The following is a 26,642-nucleotide window of genomic DNA, read 5'->3' on the forward strand; positions in this document are numbered from 1 at the left end:
CTTTCAAGGTGCAGTATGATGTTTAAAGACCATTATTCTATGGACTTCACATATTAAGGAAATTTTAAAGCAAGGGAGAATTTGGATAAAAAAAACATTCAAACAAAAAAGAAAAAAGGCATTTTGGCTAAATCGTCAGCCTTCTCTTTGTGATCATTATAGATCTGTATTTGAAAAAGAGCTTTCCTTTAATAATATCACTGCTTCCTCTCCCCCTTTCTTTTTTTCTGGTTATTCCTTCCTCCCTCCCCACCAGATTCTAGAAGATTCTCGATTTATAACTTCACAATTTTTTGGAATGGAACTACTGATGCTGCACCATTACAATGTGACTTACCCGTAAAAGAAGAAATGGCAAAAGTTAAAAAGTGCTCTCAGCCTTGCAGAGGCAACACAGGGAAATCCCTCTAAAACAAGATTTTTATCTACATGGGGACATTATTTATGAGTGAGATTGGTCTCATTCAACTCACAGTAACAAGCACTATAACGGTATGTTTACAAGACCTTAATCTTAAGAATTGTTATGTAGGAGATACTTAACTGTTTTCACTGGGGCTCTGCCAGCATACAATAGCTTACAAGACCAGGATCATAAACTTAATTCAAATGTTTTATGTCATTATAAATTGAAATACATAAATAAATAAGCAATTTATGGCAGGGATTATGACTTTTTATTTGTGCAGTAACACATTTTTCATACCTTAATTCTATGGCACACAAAAGTACTAAGATTAAGGCAAAATGAATACTTTTCTGGATTTCTCAATATAAACCAAACAGAAGACTACAGAATCTATCATTGATTATGACAATTAAGTGAGGTTTGTAGATATGGCATTAAGAAAACTCACCTTTTTACCTGTGAAGAGAGTAAGTTTGCTATCAAATCACTGAGCTTAACAATGACATTTCATAATACCATTTTTAAAGAGAGTTGCTTTTCAGAGTAGGGATGTCAGATAGCATGTACAGTAAAACTCCAATTTTCCGGCACTCGTGATAGTCTGGCACCAACTGGAACCCGTAAGTGCTCCAGCCAGCCGGACAACTAGAGCTCTTGTGAGCCCCACGCACGCTCAAAGGCCGGGAAAGGAAAGGGGAGGAAGGGAAAGGGGATTATACTCTTGTGACGGGTCTGCCTGGACCTGCACTGGGGCCAGCTGAGGGGCGGGGTCAGCTGGGAACAGGGCGGCGAGGGGCGAACCCTCCACCGTTTTGCAGTGATGCGGGGGAAAGCCCCACGCAGCTACCTGCTACAGGCCAGCTGGGGCTGCAAGCGGCGGTGGAGGAGAGGGGGCGAGGTGAGGGGCGGTGCTCCCGTACCAATCGGCAGCACCCCAGCTGCTCTACCCACCGCTTCCCCAAGTCTGCCGCCCGTCAGTTTCCTGGCCCAACTCCTGGGGAGCCCCTGCCACACTGCTGCTGCCTCTGTGTCAGAGGCAGCAATGAGAGTTGGCATGCGGGAGTTGGTTTAGAGGCAGCAGGGCAGCAGCAACCCCTGTCTGCGGGGGCCTGAGCTCCCTGCTGACAGAGACTGGGCTGGCACCTCACAGAGCAGCCTCTGCCCTTAGTGAGGCTGATACAGAGGCAGTGGGGGGGAGGGAAGGTGCATGTAGTTGACAGGATTAAACCCAGGCTTATTGGTTAACCATGTAGTCATGACATCCCTATTTCCCAGCAGAATCAAACAATTCATGCATAATCCTTGCTAGATTTAATGAAGTTATTTACTAAAATCAGTAAAATTTGAGAAGGTAACATTTGTGGATTCATGAAGATAAAATGTACAGGCAGTCCCCGGGTTACATGGATCCGACTTACATCAGATCCCTACTTACAAACGGGGTGAGGCAACCCCGCACTAGCTGCTTCCCCCCAGCAGACCAGGGAGACGCGGAGCGGCTTTTCTCAGCAGACACCTCAGCTTGAGAATAAAGGACTGAGGGAAGTGAGGTGTGAGAGAATAAAACTGAGCTCTGGAGAAATGTTTGGCTAGAGTTTCCCCTACAATATGTACCAGTTCCGACTTACATACAAATTCAACTTAAGAACAAACCTACAGTCCCTATCTTGTACGTAACCCGGGGACTGCCTGTATTATGGGAATAAATCTCAATTTACCGTAATTTCACTCCCCGAGCCCCATAATTCATACTTACCCATTAGTTTACTGTCAATCTTGACCTCATCCGTTTTAATGAACAGACTAAGTGGCAGAGTTTCATTTGTACCATAGGAAAACTGGAAAAGATGACACAGGAAGACATTTGCATCTGCTTATTTTAATTCTGGAAGGTTATTATTTGCATCCCATAATTCTTAATAACATTATCTATGAGGATTCAGAAGCCATCTAAAACACTTCAAATCTATGGTCTGTTTCTATTCTTAGCCAAATGCATTCAGGGAAACTATTTATAATGAATTTAATCCATAGCAATCAGAACCTAGAAGGTTCAACAGAGAGTAGTATTGGATTGCCATAAGATCATCAGTTTTCATGATGTGACTCAGTGGTAGGTATCCAAGCAGCTAGCATATTGTATTGAGTGTGTCAGTAATTGCTTGAAACTGTCATCTCTAGACCTGCTGAACTCCTCGTTCCCAAGACATCAGGATGTAGTATTCCTGTCAATATAGCACACTCACTCAAAGTGGTAAGGAAGGCCTCATGTCTCTTCAACAGTGTAGTGCCCTCCCTGCCAATAAATACACATTCTCTGGCTAATCAAAAATTAGCATTCTGGCTCTGAAACATAGAATTCTTCTTGTATTTAAAAGAAGATGACCATAATATAAGGTCCCAAAAAGTGGGTGAGATAAAAACATATAGAATATAAATCAATGTAACAGTGACATAGATATTAATCAGTCCTCAGAAATAAAAATTTTTGAGGTGAGCTAGTAGGCCTTCAGCTTATTTACTTAAGCTTAGTCCTGACTCATAACTTAGTAAACAAAACAACAAACTTTGCATACATTTTCTCTTTTCTGAAAAGGCACCCTGACATTGGTCACACTTAATTCCAGTGGATGGTGAAATTCTTATAGGCTGAGAAACTAAATCACAGGAAGGTCAGTGAGTCAGAGGCAGGGAAGAACTCAAGAGTTCTGTCTCCTACCTCAATATTCAATCAGTCTGATCAGGCTGAATCAAAACCATATGGTCCAGAGTTTCCACAGGCATCGTTTAAGGAATGCTTGAGCTGCATACATGCTGAAATCATTGCTATCAGGATGGAGGGGGAGGAGAAGTGGCAGTAGGAAATGGAGAAATTACTATTCCAAAAGTTGTTTTTGCCACTTTGGGTGAAAAAGTCACCATAAAAGTCTGTAATTTGGGTTTATTCTCTCTGTGGGCCGGCTGGCCAGGAGCACACACACACACTGTATTATAACAAGACAGAAAGGGTATATATTTACCTCTTTACTTTGGAATGAGAAAGTTTCATTCTCTGATTTGTAAACAGAAGCCTCAAATTCAAATTGGTCATTTCCAATCTTAAAAGACCTATCCTATACAAGAGAAATGTTCATGTTAGAATGTTTACAGTACCACCGATCTTAATAAAATGTAAATAAGCAATATACTGCTCAGCATGGATATTGATAAGATCAGATTTAGAAAGCTAACCAATTAAATCATTACCTGAAACCCAAAGCTAAAGATAGTATCAACTAGGGGGTGTAAAATCCTGGTCAAAACTTAGGTTTAATCAGCTAATCAATTAAGCAGGATCTCAGGGGTTGGGGGGAGGACTGGTCCAGCCTGGCTGGAACAGCATCCAGCCTGTGGGGTTGCTGACTTTTGCTCCTGGCCCTCCCCCCCTACATGGGGGCGAGGGGGAGCGGCAGCAGAAGCCTGCATCCCTGCCTGTGGAGAGGCTGGCTTCTGCTTCTGGCCCCCTTTGCACATGGGGTGGCTGGCCCCCAACCACTGTGGGGCTGTTCCAGGGTATTGGTAAGAGTTACGCTTACTGACTAACTGGTTACTTGTTTACATCCCTATTATCAACAGTCTATTACTTGTGCCAACATTCCCTTTCCAACATCCATTTAATGGTCAAGCTTCGGAGCAACACAAATAAAATAGGAGAGTATCTAGTATTCATTTTTAGCAAGTAATAACAGAACCCAGTGTTACCCAGCACGCGCATTCCCTCATCAGCTGTGTTGCAAACAGAGCTGTGTGAATCCCATGCTCGGGGCTCATGAGAGTTTTATGAACCAAAGCAGGCAGGTTTTGTCTGCAGGGTTGATCTTGGGATTACACGAACTTTATCTGAGAATTCCAAGTCATGCTGGTGCCTTTGCTAGCTTTGCATGAAAACAAAGTTTCACTATTCTCTTTGCCTCAGCATGGAATGTCCCTTCCTTAGTTTTGATGCCTTTGGAGGACTTTGAGACTTCTTTCAGTGGCCTGCTCCTCCTTAAACTAGAATTTTCATGAGGCACTGGGGGGTTCTGGTCCCTTCTTTGTGGTACATGGCAAGATGGTTACCTCCCAATACTTTTATAAGTTTTTTTGGTTACTCAACTATCCAGCCTTGCTGCAAGAATAGGTAAGCCACCTTCTTCCACTGCACCCATCTAAATAAGTCTGAGGCTGGAGATGCCCAAATTTGTTTAATATGTAGCTGTGGCCCAGAAACAGGAGTGATCGCTATTCTTTGGGTTAAAAAGGTTTATGTAACTAATAGCAATAGTTTGCATATTAAAAAAATCTGACTGGTAGCTGCATTAGTCTGTAACTTTAAAAAAGAGTAGTCCTGTGGCACCTTAGGGTATGTCTATACTAGCCCCCTAGTTCGAACTAGGGTGGCTAATGTAGGCATTCGAACTTGCAAATGAAGCCCAGGATTTAAATATCCTGGGCTTCATTTGCATGTTCCCGGGCAGGCACCATTTTTAAATGCCCCGTAGTCTAAACTGACTGTCCGCGGCTACACGCGGCAGTCAGAAGTTAGGGTGTGTCTAGACTACCTAGTTTTGTCAACAAAAGTGGACTTTTGTCGACAAAACAATACCAGCGTCTACACTATCGCGGAGTTCTGTCGACATAACGTCGACAGAACTCCGCGGTTTTGTCGACGCTGGTATACCTCATTTTACGAGGCATAACACCTTCTGTCGACAGAACTCTGTCGACAGAAGGTGTTATTGCCTGTAACACTGTGTCCAGACTACGGAGTTCTGTCGACAAAGCGGCTTGCTTTGTCGACAGAACTCCATGTGTCTGGACGCAAACTGTCGACGGAAGTTTTGTCGACAGTATCTGTCGACAAAACTTCCGTCGACAAAACGCGGTAGTCTAGACGTACCCTTAATCCGAACTAAGTCATTAGTTCGGATTAACTGCTACACCTCGTTCCAATAAGATACTTTACATATATTTTTGTTAGTATCTAAGTTCGAATGCCTACATTAGCCACCCTAGTTCGAACTAGGGGGCTAGTGTAGACATACCCTTAGATACCAACAAAAATATATGTAAAGTATCATGAGCTTTTGTGAGTAAAATCCATCTAATGAGATGGGCTGAAGTGGAAATTACAGAATCCAAGGTATATATAACAAGAAAAGAAGTACCTGTCAATTGTAGGACCCGTGTTAATGAAGCTAATTAAGTGGGCTGCATATGTCCCATTCATAGCTTTTGATGTGAAAATAGAGGTGTTAAAAGGCAGGAGAAATTGGCTTTGCAGTGCGTTAACCAATTAATATCTTTATTTGAGCCCTGGGTAACAGTGTGAGATAATTTCCAGTTCTGCAGTCCCTCTCTGTAACTGGGTTGTGAATTTCTTTTGTAGAAGAATGACTACTTCTAAAACCATGACTGAGTGATCAGGTAGGTTAAAATGTCTCTCTCTCTCTCTCGCTCGCTCTCATTTCCACTTCAACTCAACTGATGAAGTGAGTTTTACCCAAGAAAGCTTATGCTACTATTTATTTTTGTTAGTGCCTACAGTGCCACAGGACTGTTCGTTGTTTTTAATAGCAATAGCAAGGGGCAGCAATGGTTTTCTCTTCCTCTTGTCCTTTCTCAATGACAAAAATAGGGAGAGGATAGTTTTTCATCCATCAAAAGACTGGGTTTGAGAATAGTCGTAGGAAACAAAGCCCTCCACTGCAAACTCCCAAGAGCATTATTGTATTATGAAGAGAGGATTTTTTCCCATATAAGTTCCTGAAAGGAGGAAAATGGAGGAAAACTCCTAAAAGGCTTCGCCTGACAAAATAAAAAAAAGGAGAAAAAGAAAAATGACAGTAGGCAGAAGCTTCAGTGTAGCTTACAAGATTTACTTACCAAAGCTAAAAGCAATGCAACTCCATCAATACATTTAAACATAAGGCCCTGGTCTACAGCAGGGAGCTATTTCAAAATAAGGGTCTGGTTATTTTGAAATAACTCTTCTTGCTTGCCACGAGGAATAACACTTATTTCAAAATAGTTATTTGGGGAGTTATTATTAAGTTTCTGTTGAAATACCACCAACATCTTTTGAAGAATATTCGAACTCAAAAATATTTCTCAAATATTTCACTATAGGAACCTTTAAGGAAAGCAAATATAATTTCCTGAATAGCTCTAAAACCATTTTTTTTAATCTCACATGCCACATCTCCAACCCCAATACACACAAATGACTGTCCCTCTCCAAATTGTATGAGATTTTTATAATCATCCAATTTCTAAATTTCATCAGAGATCTTTCTGAAGGTACATTGCCTGATTCTTTGCTTACTCCTCTCCACTTTAAGTTACAGCACACAATACTTCTTTCAAAGTTCTACAAATTACATTGCCGAAGCTGTATTTCACCCTCTTCACAGTACAGATAGAAAAGCCATGAAAGGGTGCATGCTTATGTGTGTGAGATGGCCATTATCTTGACTGACACCAAGGCCTGAACTAGGCACCTCCAGAACTAAAATGAGTCTCTACCGTTTGAGGAAAACAAATAAGCTATGTAATTGAGGACTATCAGGCCTGGTCTACACTAGACCAGGCAGGTCGACTTAAGGCATGCCATCCAGCTGCACAAAATACATAGCTGGATTTGGCTTACCTTAAGCCGAGCCGCTGCGGTGTCTACACTGCAGGAGGCCAAAGGAAGAACGTGCTCTTGTTGGCTTCCCTTACTCCTCACAGGATGATGAATATAAGACACCAGTAGGGAATGCCCTCGAGTTAGATTTTTTGGGGGGGAGGGGGGGTTCTACATTAGACTCGCTAATTTGAACACTAGAATATCAACTTCCAGAGGGTCAATCTTCTCTGTAGTGTAGACATGCCCTCAGAGACTTGAATCCTCCATGAATTGGGCACATAGGACAATACACACACTAAACAATGGTTTACATATGCCTATGTATAGAAAAGTATGGCATATCAAGAGAAGAGAATTCTGTAGCCAAGATCTTTCTGTAGAAAAAAACTGAACTGCATGCGAGTGCTCTCTCAAACACCTTTGAAGCTGGGACTTCAGTTCCTCAACATTGTGAAAGCCTGCCTGACTTTTGAGGATTCAGATAACATTTTCTCTTAGAATTTAAAAGGAAAACTACTCACTGGAATTCACCTCCCTTTCAGGGCCTCTCTCAGCTGTTTGTTCTGGTAGCAGTTTTCCCCGATGTAATATAATAGCTTGGGGATTTACTGTAACATCTTACTGAATTTTTTCAATGGGAGAGACAGAAAAACAGCAGTTTCACTTTTTTAATGGAAACTAAAGATCCATTGTTTTCTCTTCAACAAATGCTTCCACCAGGAGTTCCATTTTGTGAGGAGACTGTCCCTCGGTCAAGAACAATTTAAATGTTCAAGATGAAATTTTGACTTCATTGAAGTCAACAGGAGATTTGCTTTTGACTTCAACGAGGTCTGGTCTTCAACCTGGATTTCTGAAAGCAAGTACAGAGGTAAAAAAATGTATCCTGGCATTCAAAGGAAAGTACAATTAAGCTACACACACATTTAAAAGAGCTTTGTAAGCAGTAACATTACCCAGAAGAAACACACACTAATATCTTAGGAATTTAGGATGAGCTCAAAGTCAAATGACTATTCAGAATTAATTCATTTACCTGATAATTTTCTAGATTCTTTCCTTCAAAATGAACTGTTGTTGGGTAATCCATTGGTATTATTGGAGGTTTGGGATTTAGAAACTGTGGGCATTCTCTCTCCTATGGAGATAAGAATTTTATACATCATTTAAAATAAAAATCATCCATCAAAACAAACCTCAATAGCCTTTGGATGATTGAATTCTTGTTCTGACAAAACTCCATGCTTAAAATAAAATGACAGATTTGATTACACCCTTTCAAATTAGACACACTAAAAATGACTACAGAATATGCCAAAGCTGTAGATCATTATCTTTTCCAGCCCTGAAATCTTATTTCTCCCATTAAAGCAAAATAGTAAAATGAACAAAAATATCCTCTAAGAAATTATTCTGTCTTGTTTTCCCCCTCCTACTCACAGCTCTACATTCCTACCCCCACTTTAAGTCATAAAAATTGTATTTTCTGAAATTAATTTTAGAATAATTGTTTTTATGTAAACCTTGAATTGAACTGATCAACTTGCAATGTTCAAGAAAATATGCAAGTGTTCAAATAAAATCTAATCTATTCTAATTTTAAAATTTTACCATATTTTGTTTAATCACATCCTCTTTTGAAGATGACTCTTCACAGATGTTTTTTTCCCAGTCCCATTGGCAATTCCATCGATTGCTTGCACAGGAATAGCATCTACAAATATAATGTGAAGAGCATCAATAAGACTTTTTTTTGTCCTAAATATTCAAATGTTATTTAAAAAAAATTAATTTTTAGTCACAGAAAGAACTATTTACTACAAAATCATTACTATGCTGAGTTCACAATTTCATTGTGAGAATAATTAAAGAATTCTGTCTGGTAACCTGCTTCTGGTATCAGCAACATGCATCAGAAAGCCATAGTATGGATCACAGGAACTTTGGGCCTGAATTTGAGAGGCCTGATAGCCTTAGACACCCAAATAGCTCAAGTTCATGCTTGCAAATCAGATAATTCACCTCTGACTCTTCAGTATGTAAATTCAATCTACAAGTTGGATGCTGACAGAACCTAAGTGTAGGTGTAACCCACACAGCTAGTGGGCTTGGTTCATTGTCCCATGTAGTGGCACTTAGACCACTTACAGTGAAAGATAAGAATGAGTGAACTCTACAGAACAGCTGAGAGGCAGCTATCTTTATAGCTAAAGCTGTAGAGGCTCCTACCTAAAGGTCCCAGGTTCATATCCACCTGGGGGAGCCCAGTTACACAGGTATTTTTGCACCCACAAAAATGGAAATCCACCGAAGTACAGATGCAAATATGACATTTTAATGTTCAATTTAAATCTTATGTCTATTAAAACATTTGCAATATAACTAGTCAGTAGTTGATCTGTGCACTAGAATAATGTCTTAAGCTTTACTGAAATGTAAAGGAAGAATTTGGATATTAAAGAATTCTGATTGCGCCGGGGGGTTTTCTATAAAAGGATTCAGCTGCATTAACTAAATAGTTCAGTTACCTGAACACATATAGCATGATGCAACAACTCAAGAAGATATAATACTTACGGCAGATTTTCAGAAAGATTCATTGCTTCTTCACAGTCATAGAATGGATATGTAGCCGATGCAAAAAATATCTGTTTCTTCACAAAAGTTAATGTCAGTGAAACTGAAACATGATCTACCGAAAAAAGTAAATAAAGTTGAATATGTTAGCTCTTGCATAAGACGGTGCAATCATTTTATTATTATTATTATTATTTGTTCAGGGTATAAAACAAACATTTATCTGCAATATTTGATAATCACAAGGTCAAAATTAATCAATGAGTCATAATAGGACTAATTTTATTTGTTCTTAACTTTTACCAAATTTTCAATATCTGATGATGCAAAGACAGGATAGTATAAATAAATAGAAATGGTAAGTAAGCAACATTACAGAATAGTATTATAGTATGGAAATATCTTAAAGTAATAGAATGATGAAAACTGAGTCATTAAGGAAAATGAGAATTGGATAGAGAAGAAAAATGATATGCAAAGAATTAATTTTAAGAAAATACTTTCATAAATAGATATTTCTTGTAAAAGTGCTTGCTCGTCATTTGCACAAAACTCTATAAACACTTACGAATTAGAACAAGTCACCCTTGCACAAGTTATTCACTAAGCACAATAATTCCTGAATTGTTAAAATTACTACTTTAGACTTTGGGCTTGTTGTACATAACTTTGTATTTCTAATCTGGATCATTACTGGACAAAGAATGGAAAACCTATCTTTGGAAATCAGAGCTTTCAGCAATGACGATCTTTACAATTCCTCTTGCAGAAATCATTAAACTCCTGTGATAAACTATTTCACAAGCTACTGAGCAATTTCAAACTGTGCTTTCCTCAAATAATTTCTTGAAAGTGTGATGGCAGCTTGGCTGTAAGACCACTTTGCCTACCACTAGTTCATCCTGAAAATTTCAGTTAGGTTTGTACTCAACTCATACTATAGGGATCTGCAAGTAGGTGTCCTTCGAATTAGAACATATCATCATTCCTTTGGAATTTTTCGACAATTACAGCAGTGTGGATGATTTCAGAATAGTGGAGCTTCTCAAGACTAAATGGTTGTGTCTGAATGTGTGTCACATTCTACCAGCAATCATTCCATTGTTATTGGAGGTTATAGTTTTCTCTCTGATGTGATGCCTGTGAAATCGAGTATTTTTACATTGTTTCTGAAGGTTTGCCCAGATGGATTTCTATATGGCTTGATTACTCTAATGTTAGCTCCTCCTGATAGGCTTCCTATATCACTTCATGTGCTGAATCGAGTCAAACTACAACAGCTTTATCAAGAAGGATTTAAGTCTTTTCAAATCATCTGGATTACAGAAGATTTAGAAAAAGTGAATTGGCCACTAAATATTGGAGCGTTATTTTATTCTTCATACTTGGTACCTTCTCGTATCTCATCTCTCTCAGCAGTTTGATACAGCAGTTCAACATCTGTATGTTGCTCTTCTCTCTGTAACTAAACCTAACTGTCATCAGCTGAGTACAAAGATGGCTAATGTGCTTGAACACTGAAATTTTATTCTGCCAGATATCAAGAAAGCCATATTCATGAGTATTTCTAAGAAAAGATAAACCATCAGAATGCCTTAAAACTTATTGTAATAATTCATGCAACGTTATTGCATGCAGAATAGAAATAACATACAGAAAAATATATTAGTTGTTAAGGAACACTGCTATGAAGTCAAGCCCCCCATACATATGAATACTGGAAGAAATACAATTGCTCATGGAAAATGAATGCATATTAGCAGGGATGCAGAATGATAACATCTTTAATTACATGACATTCTATTCTTTCATAGAACACATATAACTTGTTACAGAATTTGAAAGATATGTAGTGAATGGTTTGTACAGAAGTGCCAGATGAGAAAGCATGGTCAGGGGTGAAGGAGAAACAGGCAGGCAGTTTGAAGATTCAGAACATTACGAAGCTAGAGGAGTCAGCTTCCGGGAGTCAGATAAATCAGTTAAATCTAGACAGATTTTCACCGTTACAGGGAAAGGCATATCTCTGGCCTCTTCTCTCTAATTTCAAGTTCCTACTGTAAACAATGAAAGTGCTAGTATTCTTCAAAATAATTGGAAAACCTTAATTTTGACCTAACTATTTTCACTAATCTCATGCATGGAAGTGACTGCACTGTTTTTTGTTGAAGCTAGGAAGGGATCAAGAACAGAAAAAATCAGTCCATAGAGCTGAACATCAAAAACTTACATGCAAACAATACATAATGAGGATTATGCTGGTAGCAATCACCCCACATAAAATAAATGGGAGGAAGCATAGTATTCTTACCTTGACCTTTTGGAGTGTGAGGAATTGTCTGGGGAGGATCACAAATAATAGTCCCATCTATCAACTTTGCAACTTGAGTGGTTTCACCAAACTGACACCAAAGTTGATCACTTTCAGTCAAATCTGGCAATGGACTCACAGTCAGTTCTACCTGTGGAAAGTACAGAGGCATATTTCTACTTTAGAAAAAAGTCAGAAAAACAGCCACCTGAATAAAAATTAACCAAAACCCCTACAAATTCCATGTCAACATTTTCAGCTGTCCTTTTTCCTGGCCCTGATCATTGGCACCTAGGTCAACTGTTACCCAAGTGCAATTATGAGTGTTTTGTATGGATGGGGTGCCACAGAAAGTCACGCAAAGATTCAAAGTTGCAGCTCATCATCTCATTTCTGTCTCTTTTCTATTACACCCACTTATCACTTTTCTATTAATTTAAATCTGTACGGCTATTCCACACATTTAAATTAATACAAAAAATTATATATGGACTAGTCCTACCAAATGGTTCCTTTTTTGCACTTCTCAGCAGCTGGGTCAATACCAGTAACAGAGCAATTTTTATATAATATTTGTGGCGGTCTTTGTGTTAACAAACATTAACCATATGGGACAGATGAAGGACAATGAAAAGAAGCCAGACACAAGGCTGGCTAGGGTCATGCAGCTGGATTTTGGGGGGGAAAAAGTTAGAAGAGACAAACTTTCCAGAAAAGGAAAGTTGAATACTACCATGGCTTGGTGAAAACACTAAGGAAAGGATTTTTGAGAGAGTGGTATGGGTGGGCTTTACTTGTCCCGATAAAAAAACCAGTGCAGCAAGTGTTTGATTACTGCCATGATCAATAGGGGAGAAGTAAGAGAAAGGGGAAATGAGCAAGGTGAGAGACGGACTAAGGAAGAAACCCAGTATTTTTACAGATTTGATGCAGCTGGACACTGGTGTATTAATTACAGGGTATTTTTAAAGATAGTTTCTTATTGTCCCCATTTCCGTAGCCACTGGTACTATAGTCAATAATTAGATAGCCTCTTTCCCCCTTCTAAGACAGCTTCCTTTAGGAATTACCACATTTCTGAGATGAGTAGATGGACCATGATGAAAGATGAGCTAGGATGCATCACTGGAAAGAGTAAATTACATGGAGGAGAGTGACTTCCATGTTCTTTTCTCAGTTTTGATTATAATGTTTTTCTTTTAGATTATTTCCCAACAATGGATCTATCAAAATGGTCAGTCCCACATGGTCATGCATGCCTCGGCTTCTCCTAATGGGGTTATCACACATCATTCTAGAACAGAGCTAGAGTCTAAGACCACCTGGCAAATCTCAGCTAGTGCAGAACGTAGGGTGCCTTATTCACTTTAGTCAGCGTGTCAGCCATAGAGAACACACAAAATCTATTGTTCAGAGGATGCCTTGGCTTTCTGTTCACTGTCAGGTACAATTTAAGTTGCTGATGTAACACAGCTCAATATGGCGAGTGTCTTCTCTCACTCTACCAAAGCAATCTTAATGAAATGGGACACTTTCACTAACAGTTTTCAGATCTGAACACCTGGGGATAGTGATAGGATGTGGTCCCAATGCAGCAGCTTGCTTCCATTAGTTCATCATAGATTCAGTTAGAAAACCTCAGCAGGATTCAATAAGGGATTAAACATTTTTATATAAATAAGAGGAATACCCAGAATTGTAATAAATGTTAAAACGAAATACCTGGGTTTTGGAACAGAACTGAACCCTCCTGCTTCAAGGCTTAAGCTAACTAAGTGGGGTTATAATGATTTAGTGCAGAGCTTCTGGCACCTTCTTCTGCCACTCTCAGGCTACGTCTACACTGGCCCCTTTTCCGGAAGGGGCATGTTAATTTCACCTATCGTAGTAGGGAAATCCGCGGGGGATTTAAATATCCCCCGCGGCATTTAAATAAAAATGTCCGCCGCTTTTTTCCGGCTTTTAAAAAAGCCGGAAAAGAGCGTCTACACTGGCCCCGATCCTCCGGAAAAAGCGCCCTTTTCCGGAGGCTCTTATTCCTTTGAAGTAGGAATAAGAGCCTCCGGAAAAGGGCGCTTTTTCCGGAGGATCGGGGCCAGTGTAGACGCTCTTTTCCGGCTTTTTTAAAAGCCGGAAAAAAGCGGCGGACATTTTTATTTAAATGCCGCGGGGGATATTTAAATCCCCCGCGGATTTCCCTACTACGATAGGTGAAATTAACATGCCCCTTCCGGAAAAGGGGCCAGTGTAGACGTAGCCTCAGAGATGATAATTCCCATCTTCCTATTACAAGTCAACTTTCAAAGCACAGTTTAAAGCTCAACTGCTCATTCAATTTCTGCCTGATTGGACTACAAGTGGGTACCGGGAGGGCATGGAATACTCTTGGAGATGTTCCACTTAATTAACATTAACCAGTTGTGTGTTATTTTACTGTTTCATACACATACTAATAGAGCAATATTGGATAAAGGCATTTTATAAATGGAAAAATAGGCAAAAGTTACACAAGCTTAATCAATGATCTTCAGCTTAAAAAACCGACTGCCCACAATGTGGAGACAATAAAGAAACTGTGTGTGTTTTATGTACACAATGGGCAAATATTCAATTTTTCATACCTTGCCCGGGGCTTTGCGACTCATGTTTTGAGGGTGTGCACTAATAATGGCCAGGCATATTCCTTCTGGGCTCCATAGCCAATGGTTCGGCATATTAGCCTTTTCACAATCTTTCTTTCTCGTGCACCTGACAAAAAGACAACACAATATAAATATTTAATACGAAGTTGATTCAAATCAGTGTTCCCTAATTTCATAGAATCATAGAATCATAGGACTGGAAGGGACCTCAAGAGGTCATCGAGTCCAGCCCCCCGCCCTCAAGGCAGGACCAAGCTCCGTCTACACCATCCCTGACAGATGTCTATCTAACCTGTTCTTAAATATCTCCAGAGAGGGAGATTCCACTGCCTCCCTTGGCATTTATTCCAATATTTGACCACCCTGACAGTTAGGAATTTTTTCCTAATGTCCAATCTAAACCTCCCCTGCTGCACTTTAAGCCCATTACTCCTTGTCCTGTCCTCAGAAACCAAGAGGAACAAATTTTCTCCTTCCTCCTTGTGACACCCTTTTAGATATTTGAAAACCGCTATCATGTCCCCCCTTAATCTTCTTTTTTCCAAACTAAACAAGCCCAGTTCATGAAGCCTGGCTTCATAGGTCATGTTCTCTAAACCTTTAAATAACTTCTTCCAAAAAAATTAGGCTGACACAGAAATGTTTCTGAAATAATAAGACAAGACAGGTACAGGTTGTACCTCCCTTAACTGGGACTCTCTGGTCTGGCAGGACCACGGATGTTCCTGGGAGGTATAGGGAGGCTGGGCTACGGGGCAGGAGAAACTGCAGGAGGAGGGTGACTCAGCCGGGACCCCTGTGTTGTGGGAGGGGAGCACAGAGGGGCAGGCAGCGCAAGCAGGAACTTCTGACAGCGGTAGCTAAGGGGCCAACAGAGGCATCTAGGGAGTTCTGGCCCTGCCCACCAAGCTCCGGCTCCAGCCATGGAGCTTCGTCCCAGGTTGCGGCACTCTGGCCTGGGAAGCCACAGCCAGGAAGGAGCCCTAGCCCAGGGCAGAAGGGGCCACGTTGGAAAGGACCTTCCCTGGTCCAGCAAATCCCCTTGTTTGGGATCAGTCAGGTACTGAGGCTGCCAGACGAGGGAGGTCCAACCTGTATTAATTTCATTTTCAGTTAGGTTTTTAATTTTAACAGGACAGCTGCTTGTAAAACATCAGGATTATAAAGTAAAACACAAGTATTTACCCATAGGCCATTTTATATTCCATAAAAATAGACAATCTAATCCTATGGACAGATAATTAATACAAAGAACTCAGAGAATGAACTAGTTACCTGCAGTTAATCCAAATCAGACCTGTTCCATCTATGTCTTATCATACTTTACATTCCTTGACCTATGATCAGTCTTCTGTTTCTACAGCCCAAGTGAAAAATTTATTTGTGTGTCTGCTGCAGTCACACAACTGAGGCATAAAACTCAGAGAGCATCAAAACTGTGGCTGTGGGCTTGACTGACTCCAATGTTAGAGGGCTATTAACTACAAGAGTGACTCAATTCATCAGCTATGGCTCCTGTTTGAAAGATTCCACTCCAGGTCCACTTTCTGGCATTTTTTAGCTACTAAAGAAAGCAGGGTAGCAGAGGCTGTGGAGTTTTGCTAACAGGCGAAGTGGACTGTCAAAACCAGAAGACAGGAGGCAAACAGGAAAGGTATAACTGGTTCTAAGAGAGTGACACACTTGGTAACAGGAGAAGAGTCAGCTGAAGAGAACCCACAAAACTTTTGTTCAGTTTTGTACACCATTCACACCTAGCACAATGGTAACTAATCCTGAGTAATGCTTATGGACATTTATGGATATATTACTATTAAAATAACAGCATTCAAGTGACAAAATCACTCTAGTTCTAATGGCCACACTGCCTTTTGAAGACTGTTGATATACAGACTATATGTATTTATGTACACACACATAAATGCCTATGCATATACATACAGTCTGTTTGAGGAGGAATTATAATTTGGTATAACTAAGTAAAACTTAAAAATGAGTTCTATATTTTCCTTGTAAATTAATAAAATACTAGAAAATGTACAAAAATGCATGTTTGCCTGGTCTCACAGGGACCAGTAATACTTTGCAATTATGAGGTCAGACCTTATATCAGAAACCTAGAGAAAATTGCCATTTGTATGGTATATGCCACAGCCTTCATCTCCCAGTAGCCTAAGTCCAACTTGCTCACATATTCTAAATCGCCAAGGTTATATATACGCTAACCAAACAAACTGATAAAGCTATATTACATTACACAAACCTGTGTGAAATGCATAACCTTCCCCTAGTTACTCAGTGTTCTGCTTAACATCAAGCTTGTAACTTAAAGGGACAGGTCACTTTTTTAAACAGGAAGCAATAGGCTTGAAATTCTTCTGCATTCAATAACTAAATAACCCTTTTGTGCAGACAGCAAGCACTTCCTGCTCATGCCAAGGGATTATTTTAACCTAACAGTCAAAAGCAGAATTATAAGGTGGTAGCTCCTATTCTGTCCCCATCAACGCAGTGTAAAAAGAAGAGCCATTCCAAGATTATTCGACACACTCATAGATAACAAAGTTACTTACCTGTAACTGAAAGATGCGTGATCCCTATCTGTATTCTACTGAGAGCAGTGTGCATGCACCCTGTACCTGGAGCTAGAGCTTTTGAAAGAAGTTCTGTTCAGTGGTTCACACATATGTGACCTGCAGCACACCTCCTAGTTTTGCCTGAGGTGATCAAGGGCACTAGTGTCTCCAGTTTCTGCTCATAGAGGGGAAGGAGGAGGGTTTGGAATATAAATAGAGACCACCCACACATCTCAAAGACCCGCCAGTTACAGATAAGTAATTTTGTTTTATTCTTCGAGTGATGGTCCCTATTGTATTCCACTGAAGATGAGTAACAAGCAGTGCCTATGTGATTTGACAGTGTGAAAAGACTGTAGAACGGAGGATTGCTATTCTGCACAAAGCGTCTAGCAAAATCATTTACTAGACCATAATGTTTGGTACACACCTCTTCCACACTCCCAGGGGCCGTCTTGCATATCTCTGTAAGGGGCATGTTATGGAGCGTGGCTGTAGTTGATGCTTGCATTCTCCTGGAATGGGCCTGAATCTCTCCAAGTGGGGATGGTCCTGATAACTGATAGCACCACGTAATACACCCTGATACCCACTTAGAAACTGCCTGGATGGAAATTGGCTTGCCTCTTCATTTTCTCCTCTATGGCTACAAAAAGCTTAGAAGAGTTCCAAAATGGCTTTGTCCATTCAAAAAAGCCAAGGCCTTGAGAACATCCATTACATAAAGTTTCCAATCCTCATTAGTAATGTGAGCAAGAAGGTAGGAAAGCATATAAGTTGACTGAAGTGTAAATGAGAAACCAGTTTGGGATGAAGGCATAAAGAGACCTCGTCTTTATGGAAAATGGTGAAGGGAGGTTAGCCATCATGAGTCTCTGTTCATCAATCTGCTGGATGATGTAATACCAATGAGGAAAGTGACTTTCATAGAAAAGCAAGGCAGCAAGCAGGAGCCTATGGATTCGAACTGAGTATTTGTCAATTAGGTGAGACCTAGGTTAATGTTATTTTGGAGGGCGATAGGCTAAAGACTAAGGTGTTCTCACAGAATGTCCTTCCAGAATTGTACAGTTAAGTGTTGGGTAAAAATGGCATGGCCATCAACCGATGGGTGAAAGTGGTCATGGCAACTGCATGTACCTTAATACATGATTGGTTGAATGGAAGGTCCTCTACAGTGTTCTGCACTTCCTTGGGAAAGCCAGGAGTGTAACTGATTTCCTCCTCATGAGGATCCCCGTTGCCAAAACATGGCATACCATGTCTGCAGAGTCCACTGTGGCCTGTAGCATAGACCTGACACGTAACTTGCCTTGTTGCAAAACTCCTGTAATTGATTGTGATCTTATCTGAGAAAACAGCCAATCATCTGTAGTTAATACAATCATACTTGGCCATCAGGGCTAAGTAATTTGAAACATGAAATAGCTTCCTTTACTGAGAAGACCTGTCTGCCCATGAGGTCTAGCCTCTTATCCTATCTATTGGATGGAATGGAGTGGGGGGCGCTGCTTGGAATATTTTGATGCTGCCTGAATGACCAACAAGTTGAATGTACGATGAGAAATAGAAACTTTGACCTTTTGGAGAGACATTGTACCTTTTCTCAGCCTGTAGTCTCTTTCAAACATATCCCCAGGGCATTTGTTATTCTCCACAGCAGTTCCTGAAACTGTCAATAGTTTTCCAGTGGAGAGAAGAGATCTGAAGAGGTGATCCTATCTGGAGAAGATGAGGGATGCCTCTCTGGATCAATCGGTACCTCAGAGTTGGTGCCTAACTGATGAGGGTTGTGGATGACATGAAGCAGGTCTGTTCAAAGGGTGAATTTTGGGGCCAAGAGCTGCAGTATGGCCAGCCTGGTAAGGTGGGGAACTGCCACAGTGCCATCAAAACCTGCCAGCAGTTGTGCTGTAGGAACAGGAGCAGTGGACTCTGGCAGACACCTATATAATCTGAATCAGAGGAGTTGGAAACCTTGCAAATGAGGTGTCATCAGAACTACTGGAGCACCACTGAAAATAAATGGCAGGAACATAGCATAAACTATATAACACTATAAGCTGGTGATTGGATCAAGGCTCCTAGAGCCCACAGATTCTCCAGTGAAAACAACTCATGGGGACATGGAGCACTTACAAGTTTCCCAAGGCTTAACGGTCCATTCTGCTGGAGTCATTGGCATGGGTAACTGCAGCTATCTGGAGACTGACGGCTCCCATTACACTGGCAAAGCTGGAATAGGCAGAGTTCCAGGATCCATGATTGGTACTGATGGATCCGGCAGTTGATCTTGTGAGTCTTGGAATGTTTTGTTCCTTTGTGGCCAGAAATCATGTATGGTATCAAGTCTCTCTTAGACTTGGAAAAAGACATACTGACAAATTTATGTGCATAGCTCCTTGGTCCATGGCCAGGCCTCCTATAGGGTCCTTAGCACTGGTACTAGTGGAGCACAATGAAGGTTCTATGGTAGGGGGAGCACTCTTCACCTGTTGAGTCCAATGTACCTGGGAATTCTCTGGCCAGGATCAGAGTTAGGCCCTAAGGCAAACTCCATAAAGAGTTTCCTGAGCTGGACAGTCTAGTTTTCTTGAGTATGGACAGAGAAAGAGAGGCAGATACTACACCTGGATGCGATATGGCCATCCCCCACGCAGTGCAAACAGTGTTGATGCTCACTGCTGATGGAAAATGAGAGGGGGAAGGAGAGCAGAAGGCACAGATTTTGAAATCATAAATCTTCTTTGGCATAATCCAGTACTTAGGCCTGGATACTCGCTGGGTTGGGGTTGGGGTAGGACAAAGTCTGGCTGGAAACCACACCAAATCAAAGTCCCAAGTCATAGATCTACTATGACAAAAATACAGGATAAATTTAAACTACAAACAACAGTACTAAGAGTCTTTATGTAAAGTTTTGGAAAATGCATCACAAGAATGAGAAGAGAGTAGAAGCTCTGATTCAGTTCATGCGGTGATGAGAAGAAACTGGAGATGCTGATGGCCTACTGTGCCCTTTATTGCCTCAGGCGAAGCCAGGAGGCAATACAAGGCAGATGCACATAGCCCTGAGAGAAATAGAGAAGGGACCATCATTTGAAGAAGAATACATGCTTCTAAATATTAAATTTAGTTACATACATAGACAAATCAGTCTAGTGTCAGTTCCTATGTTCTTATGATTAGCTTCGAGCTCAGCACGCTATGACTTTCATTACAGAGCAATTCATAATAAAACTGTGTTGGACTGATATATATTTCTTGGGTATTAGGAGTTCTCTTCATTGCAGTCTTGCTTGCTTGCCTACTTGCTATACCCAATCGTACGCTATGCTCTGCATTTGAAAAAGGTGCGATCCCTTTGATTTTCAGGAAAATGCTGAATGCACTGTCAGACTTATAAAATATGCAATCATAAAATACACAGTGATGTTTAGAAGCATAAAAGAAACTTTCTAAATGTACTCAAATATGTAAGTCAATCAACTTTTTATATGAGCAGGGTGACTAACAGAAATGTTTGTTTTATAAAAATAATCAGCATTAGCCATTACACCACTGGATACAAAGACTCTCTATGAACAGTGTTAACCCACCTCACACTGCAAAATATCGACAATACTTACTTCCCTTCCATTACACACCAGCCGCAGTAGGGATCCTGTGCTTGTATACAAAGAGAACAGTTTGAGTAGTTCGCACATTCCTGGACAGGAAGGCGACACACCTAAAGAGTGAAGGTAAAAAAAATGAACACAATGTGAATGAAGAAAATACTGATCAATTTAGATCAACTTCCTTTCCAAAGAAAGTATTCCATTGCTTTCACTATGGCCACACAGAGAAGTATCAATCACTTCCCTAATCCTTGACTTGTTGACTATATAAATAGAGCTCAATCTCACATTTTGTTTTGTTTTGTTACATTACAAGTCTCATCTAATTTTCTGTCCAAGATGATGTGGAATTTTGGACAGTCAAAATGCATTCTGGCTTTTGCCTGGAAATGAACCTTTCCAACATTTTTTGCAGATTAGGCAGGTGCCTTCTGGAATCCCCATTACAATGAATATTGCAGGGCAGAAACTTAGGCATCGCACAAATGACTTTCAACTTCAAAGAATAGTTGCTGTAGGTTGGGCATTTCCACTAGGGATGTAAATATTGATTATTTGGCTAATTGAATTGTCAATGCAATTTGCATCAGCAATTTGATTAGTCGATAAGGGCGCCTTCGCCTTTGAAGGTGAAAGCGCTGCGGGAAGCGCTGGCCCCAGGCTTCCTGAGGCGTTTCAAAATGGCAGCACCACATGGAGTCTGGGGTCAGCTCAGGCTCCATGTGGCACAGCCACTTTGAAATGCTATGGGGAACCCAACATCAGGCTCCACGTAGTGTTTCATAGTACCAGCACCTCATGGAGTCCCAGGTCTGGCCCCAGGCTCCATGCGGTGCTGCTGCTTTGAAGCACCCTCTCCACTCCCCCCGCAGCTCTTGTTGCGTCTTTCTGATAGAGGCAGAGGGGGGAAGGAGAGAGCGACTAGTCATTCACATCCCTATTCTGATTTCCCTACATAACTAGAATATCCTCTCATAGTTGTTGCTATCACCCAGTGCTTGGAAATACATCCAGAAGTGGTATTTTTATCCGGCAGCAGTTGAGCAGCAAGAGAATTTTGGAATGCCCAGGAGTAATGCATTTTTCTATTCATGTTGCTTGTTGCCATACCACAAATTCAAGTGGAAAAATTGAAATAGGCAATGTAAAACTGTGAAATGAAGCAATAGTGGAAAAAATATCAGCCATGCTACTCATACCCCCTGCTAACACATTGCTTCTGCTTTTGATTTCCTGTAGTGATGGATGTAAATAACTGTTTTCCTTTGGTTTTTGATGAAGTGAGCCAAGACATAGTCAGTCTTTAATTATGCTGCTGAAATAGCACAGAAGCTCATGATGGAAATGGACATTCTTTTTTTCTGTCCCTGCTGACCATTAAGATTTACTCCTGAAGAGAGTACAAAAACTTTAGCCAGAATAACAAGTCTTTTTTTTTTAGCATCTGACAGCTAGCTGAAAAATTACTCTGAAAGTCCAAAATATTGTTCTTATTTTCCACATTAGTAGAAGCCAAGATGTGGGTCAATTTAAATACAGCTTCAGTATCTGACACTTCCCATCTATTGAAAGGTGTCCTTGTCCCAATTTTTTCCTCCCTTCTCATTTTTTTAATTTATACTTTTATTTAAATGGAGTTCAGATCTTGGCAAATGGTCATGAGAAACATTAATATTAAAGGGATGGTGCTTTCATTCTCACTTATGACAAAGTATTTGTTTCACAGTTCTGGCAGGCAGAAACAAATCCTAATAAATATTGTCTTTACAAGTTTGATGTAAACTTAATGGACTAAAAAAAATAACTGTTCAGTTTAGATTGCCTTCTAAAACTGAATCATGCAAACAAACTCATTTTGAGATTTTCTGACACTTTAATAAAAAAGATTGCTAAAAGCTCAACTGGAAACAAGCCAAGAACAATGGTAAGTAGCTGCCACAGGCTGCTGTTTTATTCCCAATGAGAGCTAGCTAGCATGTCAAATTTGGAAGCCTATCACTTCTGAACACGTTGAATGAACCAAAAAAGGGTATGGCAGGGGTGTGACAGGTTTTTTTAAATTTTCAAGTGAAGCAGTAGGAGGCATCTCCAGAACTCTGGGAATCAGATGGGAGAGAGCTAGACTTAAAACAAAACAAAACGACAAAACCCCCACATTTGCTCCAAACCACCCACTGCTTATTTATACAACAGAAGAAAACACTGAACAGATGGGAGGAGAAGTGAATCATGAAAGCAGGAAACTGTTTCTCGCTCTTGGACTTTAAACTCTATTTGTTGCTTTACCATTTTTCCGTCAGTTCTAATGTTTTAAATGAGATACACCAAGTAATCTTGCAGCATAACACTACCTAGTATGTCTACCTTCACGCTGATATAATGTCCTTGCTGTGGTAACAGCATAATGCACTACGCTTGATCTCTTAAGCTACTTCTACACTATGCGTTTTTGCAAAAAAACAGCCGTTTTTGCACAAAAACCCACGGAACGTCCACACTTCAACTGCGTTTTTGCATGAGAAAAATCTATAGTCAATCGACAGAACAGAGGGCTTTTTGCAGCATAGGTAAATCTCCTTCTAAGTGGCATAACTCCTTTTTGCACTACAGCTCTTGCGCAAAAAGGCGTGTGTGGATGCTCCGCAGGGGTTTCTTGCGCAAAAAGAGCCTATTCGAAAAAGCACAGAATGGTCATCAGAGCTTTCTTGTGCAAAAGCATCCATGCAGTGTGGACGCTCTCTTGCACAAAAGTGCATCGCAAGGACGATGTACTTTGAGGTGTGGATGCACTTTTGCCCAAGAAGTTTTTGTGCAAGAACTCATCCACAAAAGACTTCTTGCACAAAAACGCTGCAGTGTAGACGCAGACTGAATGACAAGGATTTGCCTCTTCTGAAAGTTCACATTTTGCTTTGAGTACCTGTATCAGCAGGGCTAGACAATCTATGTAATCTACTCACCCATGGCAAGTAGATTATATCCCAGAAGAGCTGGGTTCGGGCAATCTGTGCATGCGCAGAACGCCGGACAGCGCAGCTGGCAAGCGGGGCTCACCACAGCTTGGCGAGCCATGTGTATCAGCATAGGGTTAGGGTCCCTAACTTGTTTGTGTCAAAAGCTTCAGAGAGGTAGCCAAGTTAGTCTGTAACTGGAAAAACTTAAAAAACAATGAATAGTCTTGCAGCATCTTAAAGACTAACAAAACTGGTAAATGTTATTATGAGCTATCATCTGAAGTAGGAGGCTGTACCCACAAAAGCTTATGATACCGTCTACATGTTTTATTGGTCTTTAAGGTGCTACAAGACTATTAGTTGTGTGTGTCACTTTAAGTGCATTAAGTTTAAGTTCTGGGGGACGGGGACCACTTCCAGTTTCCCTAGCTCCGTGGTCACCAACTCGTCGATTGCGATCAACTGGTCGATCGTGAGGCCTCGACCAGTCGATCGCGAGGCGTTCGGGCAACCCGACCCCCCATTTTCCCCTCACCCCCCGAGAAGCCCCACTACCTACCTCTAGTGTAGTGCCGGCTTCCCGTGGGGTGGATGTAAGTACTGTCTGAAGCCCGCGTCACTTCCGGGAGTTCCGGAAGTGCGTGGGCTACTCCCCTCACACAGCTCTGTTGCGTGCTGGGGGAGGGGGCATCAACCCCGGAGGAGGAGTGTGGTGGCTTCCCTCTGGGGGCAGGGGGAGAATCCTGGGAGGAGGCAGATGCAGGGGACTCTCTGCTGCCACTGGCACCTTGTCCCCACTCCCCAGACTCTACTCTCCTGTCCGCAGCTACAGAACTCTGTCCCCGTTCCCATTCCCTGAACTCTGTCCCTCTGCCCCCTGCTGCAGAACCCTGTCCTCTGCCCTCCCAGCACCCTGTTCTCTCCCCTGGCCCTAGCCGCAGAACTCTGTCCCCACAAAATGTATAATTATAAATGCTTCATTTTAGATTTAAATAGCATGAATAAAAAACAGACCATTTATTTCATAACTAGAAACATGTGATTTTAATTTTATATATCGCATAATTTAAAAATAAACTGTTCAGCAGAGTGTGTAAGTAAGGGTTGGGGATAGCAAGTGATGGACAGGAGGAGAATAGAGAGGGCGGGGCTTCAAGGAAGGGGCGGGGCTTCACGGAATGGGCGGAGCGGTAGATCTTCGCCTGTTCTGAGATTTAAAAAGTGATCTTCGGTGTAAAAAGGTTGGAGACCACTGCCCTAGCTAGTCCGTGGATTCCTCCCAAGACACTCAGGCAACCTCGGGCAGCAAGGGGGAGGACAGTATGATGATGATGATGATGATAAGAAAGATTAGTAGGTGAGTGGGGCAACCAATGTCACTGAGAGCCAAGAAATATTTATACCCTTGGAGACAATCCCCTGTTCTCAACACATTTCATAGTTGAGCACTGATACTGTAGAAGGCACTTCTGATGAGTTCACATTTTTTTATTTTGCTACAAGTGGGTTAGGGCAATTGGATGTGATGCACAGACTGTTAACGTGTCTGGAGATCGAGCAGGAACTCTCTGCACATCTCCATAAAACTCTTATACAGAAACTCTTTAATCCTCCTCACAAGATTTCTGGGCAGCCCTACCTTATTCTGTCCTCCACAGTAGGACACCTTTCCAAACTGTAATCAGAATCACAGGGTTGGAATTAACCTCAGGAGGCCATTGAGTACAACCCCCGGCCCAAAGCAGGACCAAGCCTAACTAAATTATCTGGTATCATTTGAACACAAAACACTGAAGTATAAGGTCCAGGTTTTTGGAAACATTCAGTCAGCATCAGCTCCCTATCTCTCTCAGGTGATTCAGAGAAGACACATATCTTACATGGCAACCTGGATGAAGCAGAGGAAGCTATTTGCGGATGTCTCACTGGTATACCTCCATTTGCTGATCCCTAATGAAGCACGGCTTAAGGCCCTGCCCTGCTCTGCCATCACGCCTAGACTCCCTACTCCCTCCTGCAGAAAGGGAAAGTTGCATTTTCCCAGCAAACGGGATGCAGAACATATGAGCACCATGCGAGCTCCTGCTCTGCTGCCATGCCTCCGACCTACAAGCTTGTGCCTTGGTCTGTTCCTTTCCATGCCTGACACCAGAGTCCAGCTACCAAGAACTCTGAGGTGTACCTGCTCCATAGTGGCCACTTAACAGCCACTATGGAAAGGGAGGCAGGTAGTAGTCAGGTGCTGTGAAGTAGCTGCCGGAGATTTGGCATCTCTTCCTGCCCTCTACTGGTTCTTCACTCTCCCTTATGGAGCATCATGCTGCCAGACAAGTGGTGATGGGGTGGGAGGAGGGAGATAATTGCCTTAGCTTAAACATGGTTCCCTCTATACCAGAGGCAGCTCCTCTATTTATGACTGGATTCCTTGGGCCCCAAACTACACAGGAACTCCTGGAACAAGGTATTACCATTTTCAACTGTTCAAAAACATGCATCCAGACCCTTAAAATATATTTTTAAAAATAATAATCTGCATTTTTGTAATCTGCCATTTTCTTTTACAGCCTTTTAAGGTGTCCTTGCTTCACATTTTCAATCTTATCTCTGTACCATGAGAACAAGAACAGTTTTTTTTAAACGAAAGCCAAGATTCTTGCATTCTCTTTTGACTCCAGCAGTTGGGACTTTGAGAACAAATATCCCAAGACTCACCAATAAAAACATAAGAAATGTCAACACCAGGAATTTGATTTACTCCCACTGTCCTCGATTTTACAGTTACCCACCTTCCTTCCACTTGCCCAACTGCTCCTTCCCTGCTGGCATGAATGCACAGTAAAGAGGAGCTGAAGCAGGCAAAGGAAGGAGCAGACAGCAGCCATCTTCTCATCTCTCTGCCTTATG

The 26,642-nt window shown here is 41.3% G+C and overlaps 1 protein-coding gene across 12 annotated transcripts in view; it reads right to left on the bottom strand.

Moving 5' to 3' along the window:
- PLXNB2 (plexin B2) overlaps positions 1–26,642 on the bottom strand; it is a 346,990-nt gene that overhangs the window by 68,325 nt on the left and 252,023 nt on the right. For all 12 annotated transcript variants that reach the window (XM_006122609.4, XM_075928258.1, XM_006122610.4 and 9 more), the window contains 8 exons: positions 20,794–20,894; positions 14,568–14,694; positions 11,947–12,097; positions 9,636–9,750; positions 8,670–8,772; positions 8,095–8,196; positions 3,430–3,522; positions 2,166–2,247 (listed from right to left, as the gene is read on the bottom strand). In XM_006122609.4, coding sequence (XP_006122671.2) covers positions 2,166–2,247; positions 3,430–3,522; positions 8,095–8,196; positions 8,670–8,772; positions 9,636–9,750; positions 11,947–12,097; positions 14,568–14,694; positions 20,794–20,894 — 874 coding nt within the window. The remainder of the gene's footprint in view (positions 1–2,165; positions 2,248–3,429; positions 3,523–8,094; positions 8,197–8,669; positions 8,773–9,635; positions 9,751–11,946; positions 12,098–14,567; positions 14,695–20,793; positions 20,895–26,642) is intronic.

Source organism: Pelodiscus sinensis, chromosome 1, assembly GCF_049634645.1.
Source record: "Pelodiscus sinensis isolate JC-2024 chromosome 1, ASM4963464v1, whole genome shotgun sequence".
Lineage (NCBI taxonomy): Eukaryota > Metazoa > Chordata > Testudines > Trionychidae > Pelodiscus > Pelodiscus sinensis.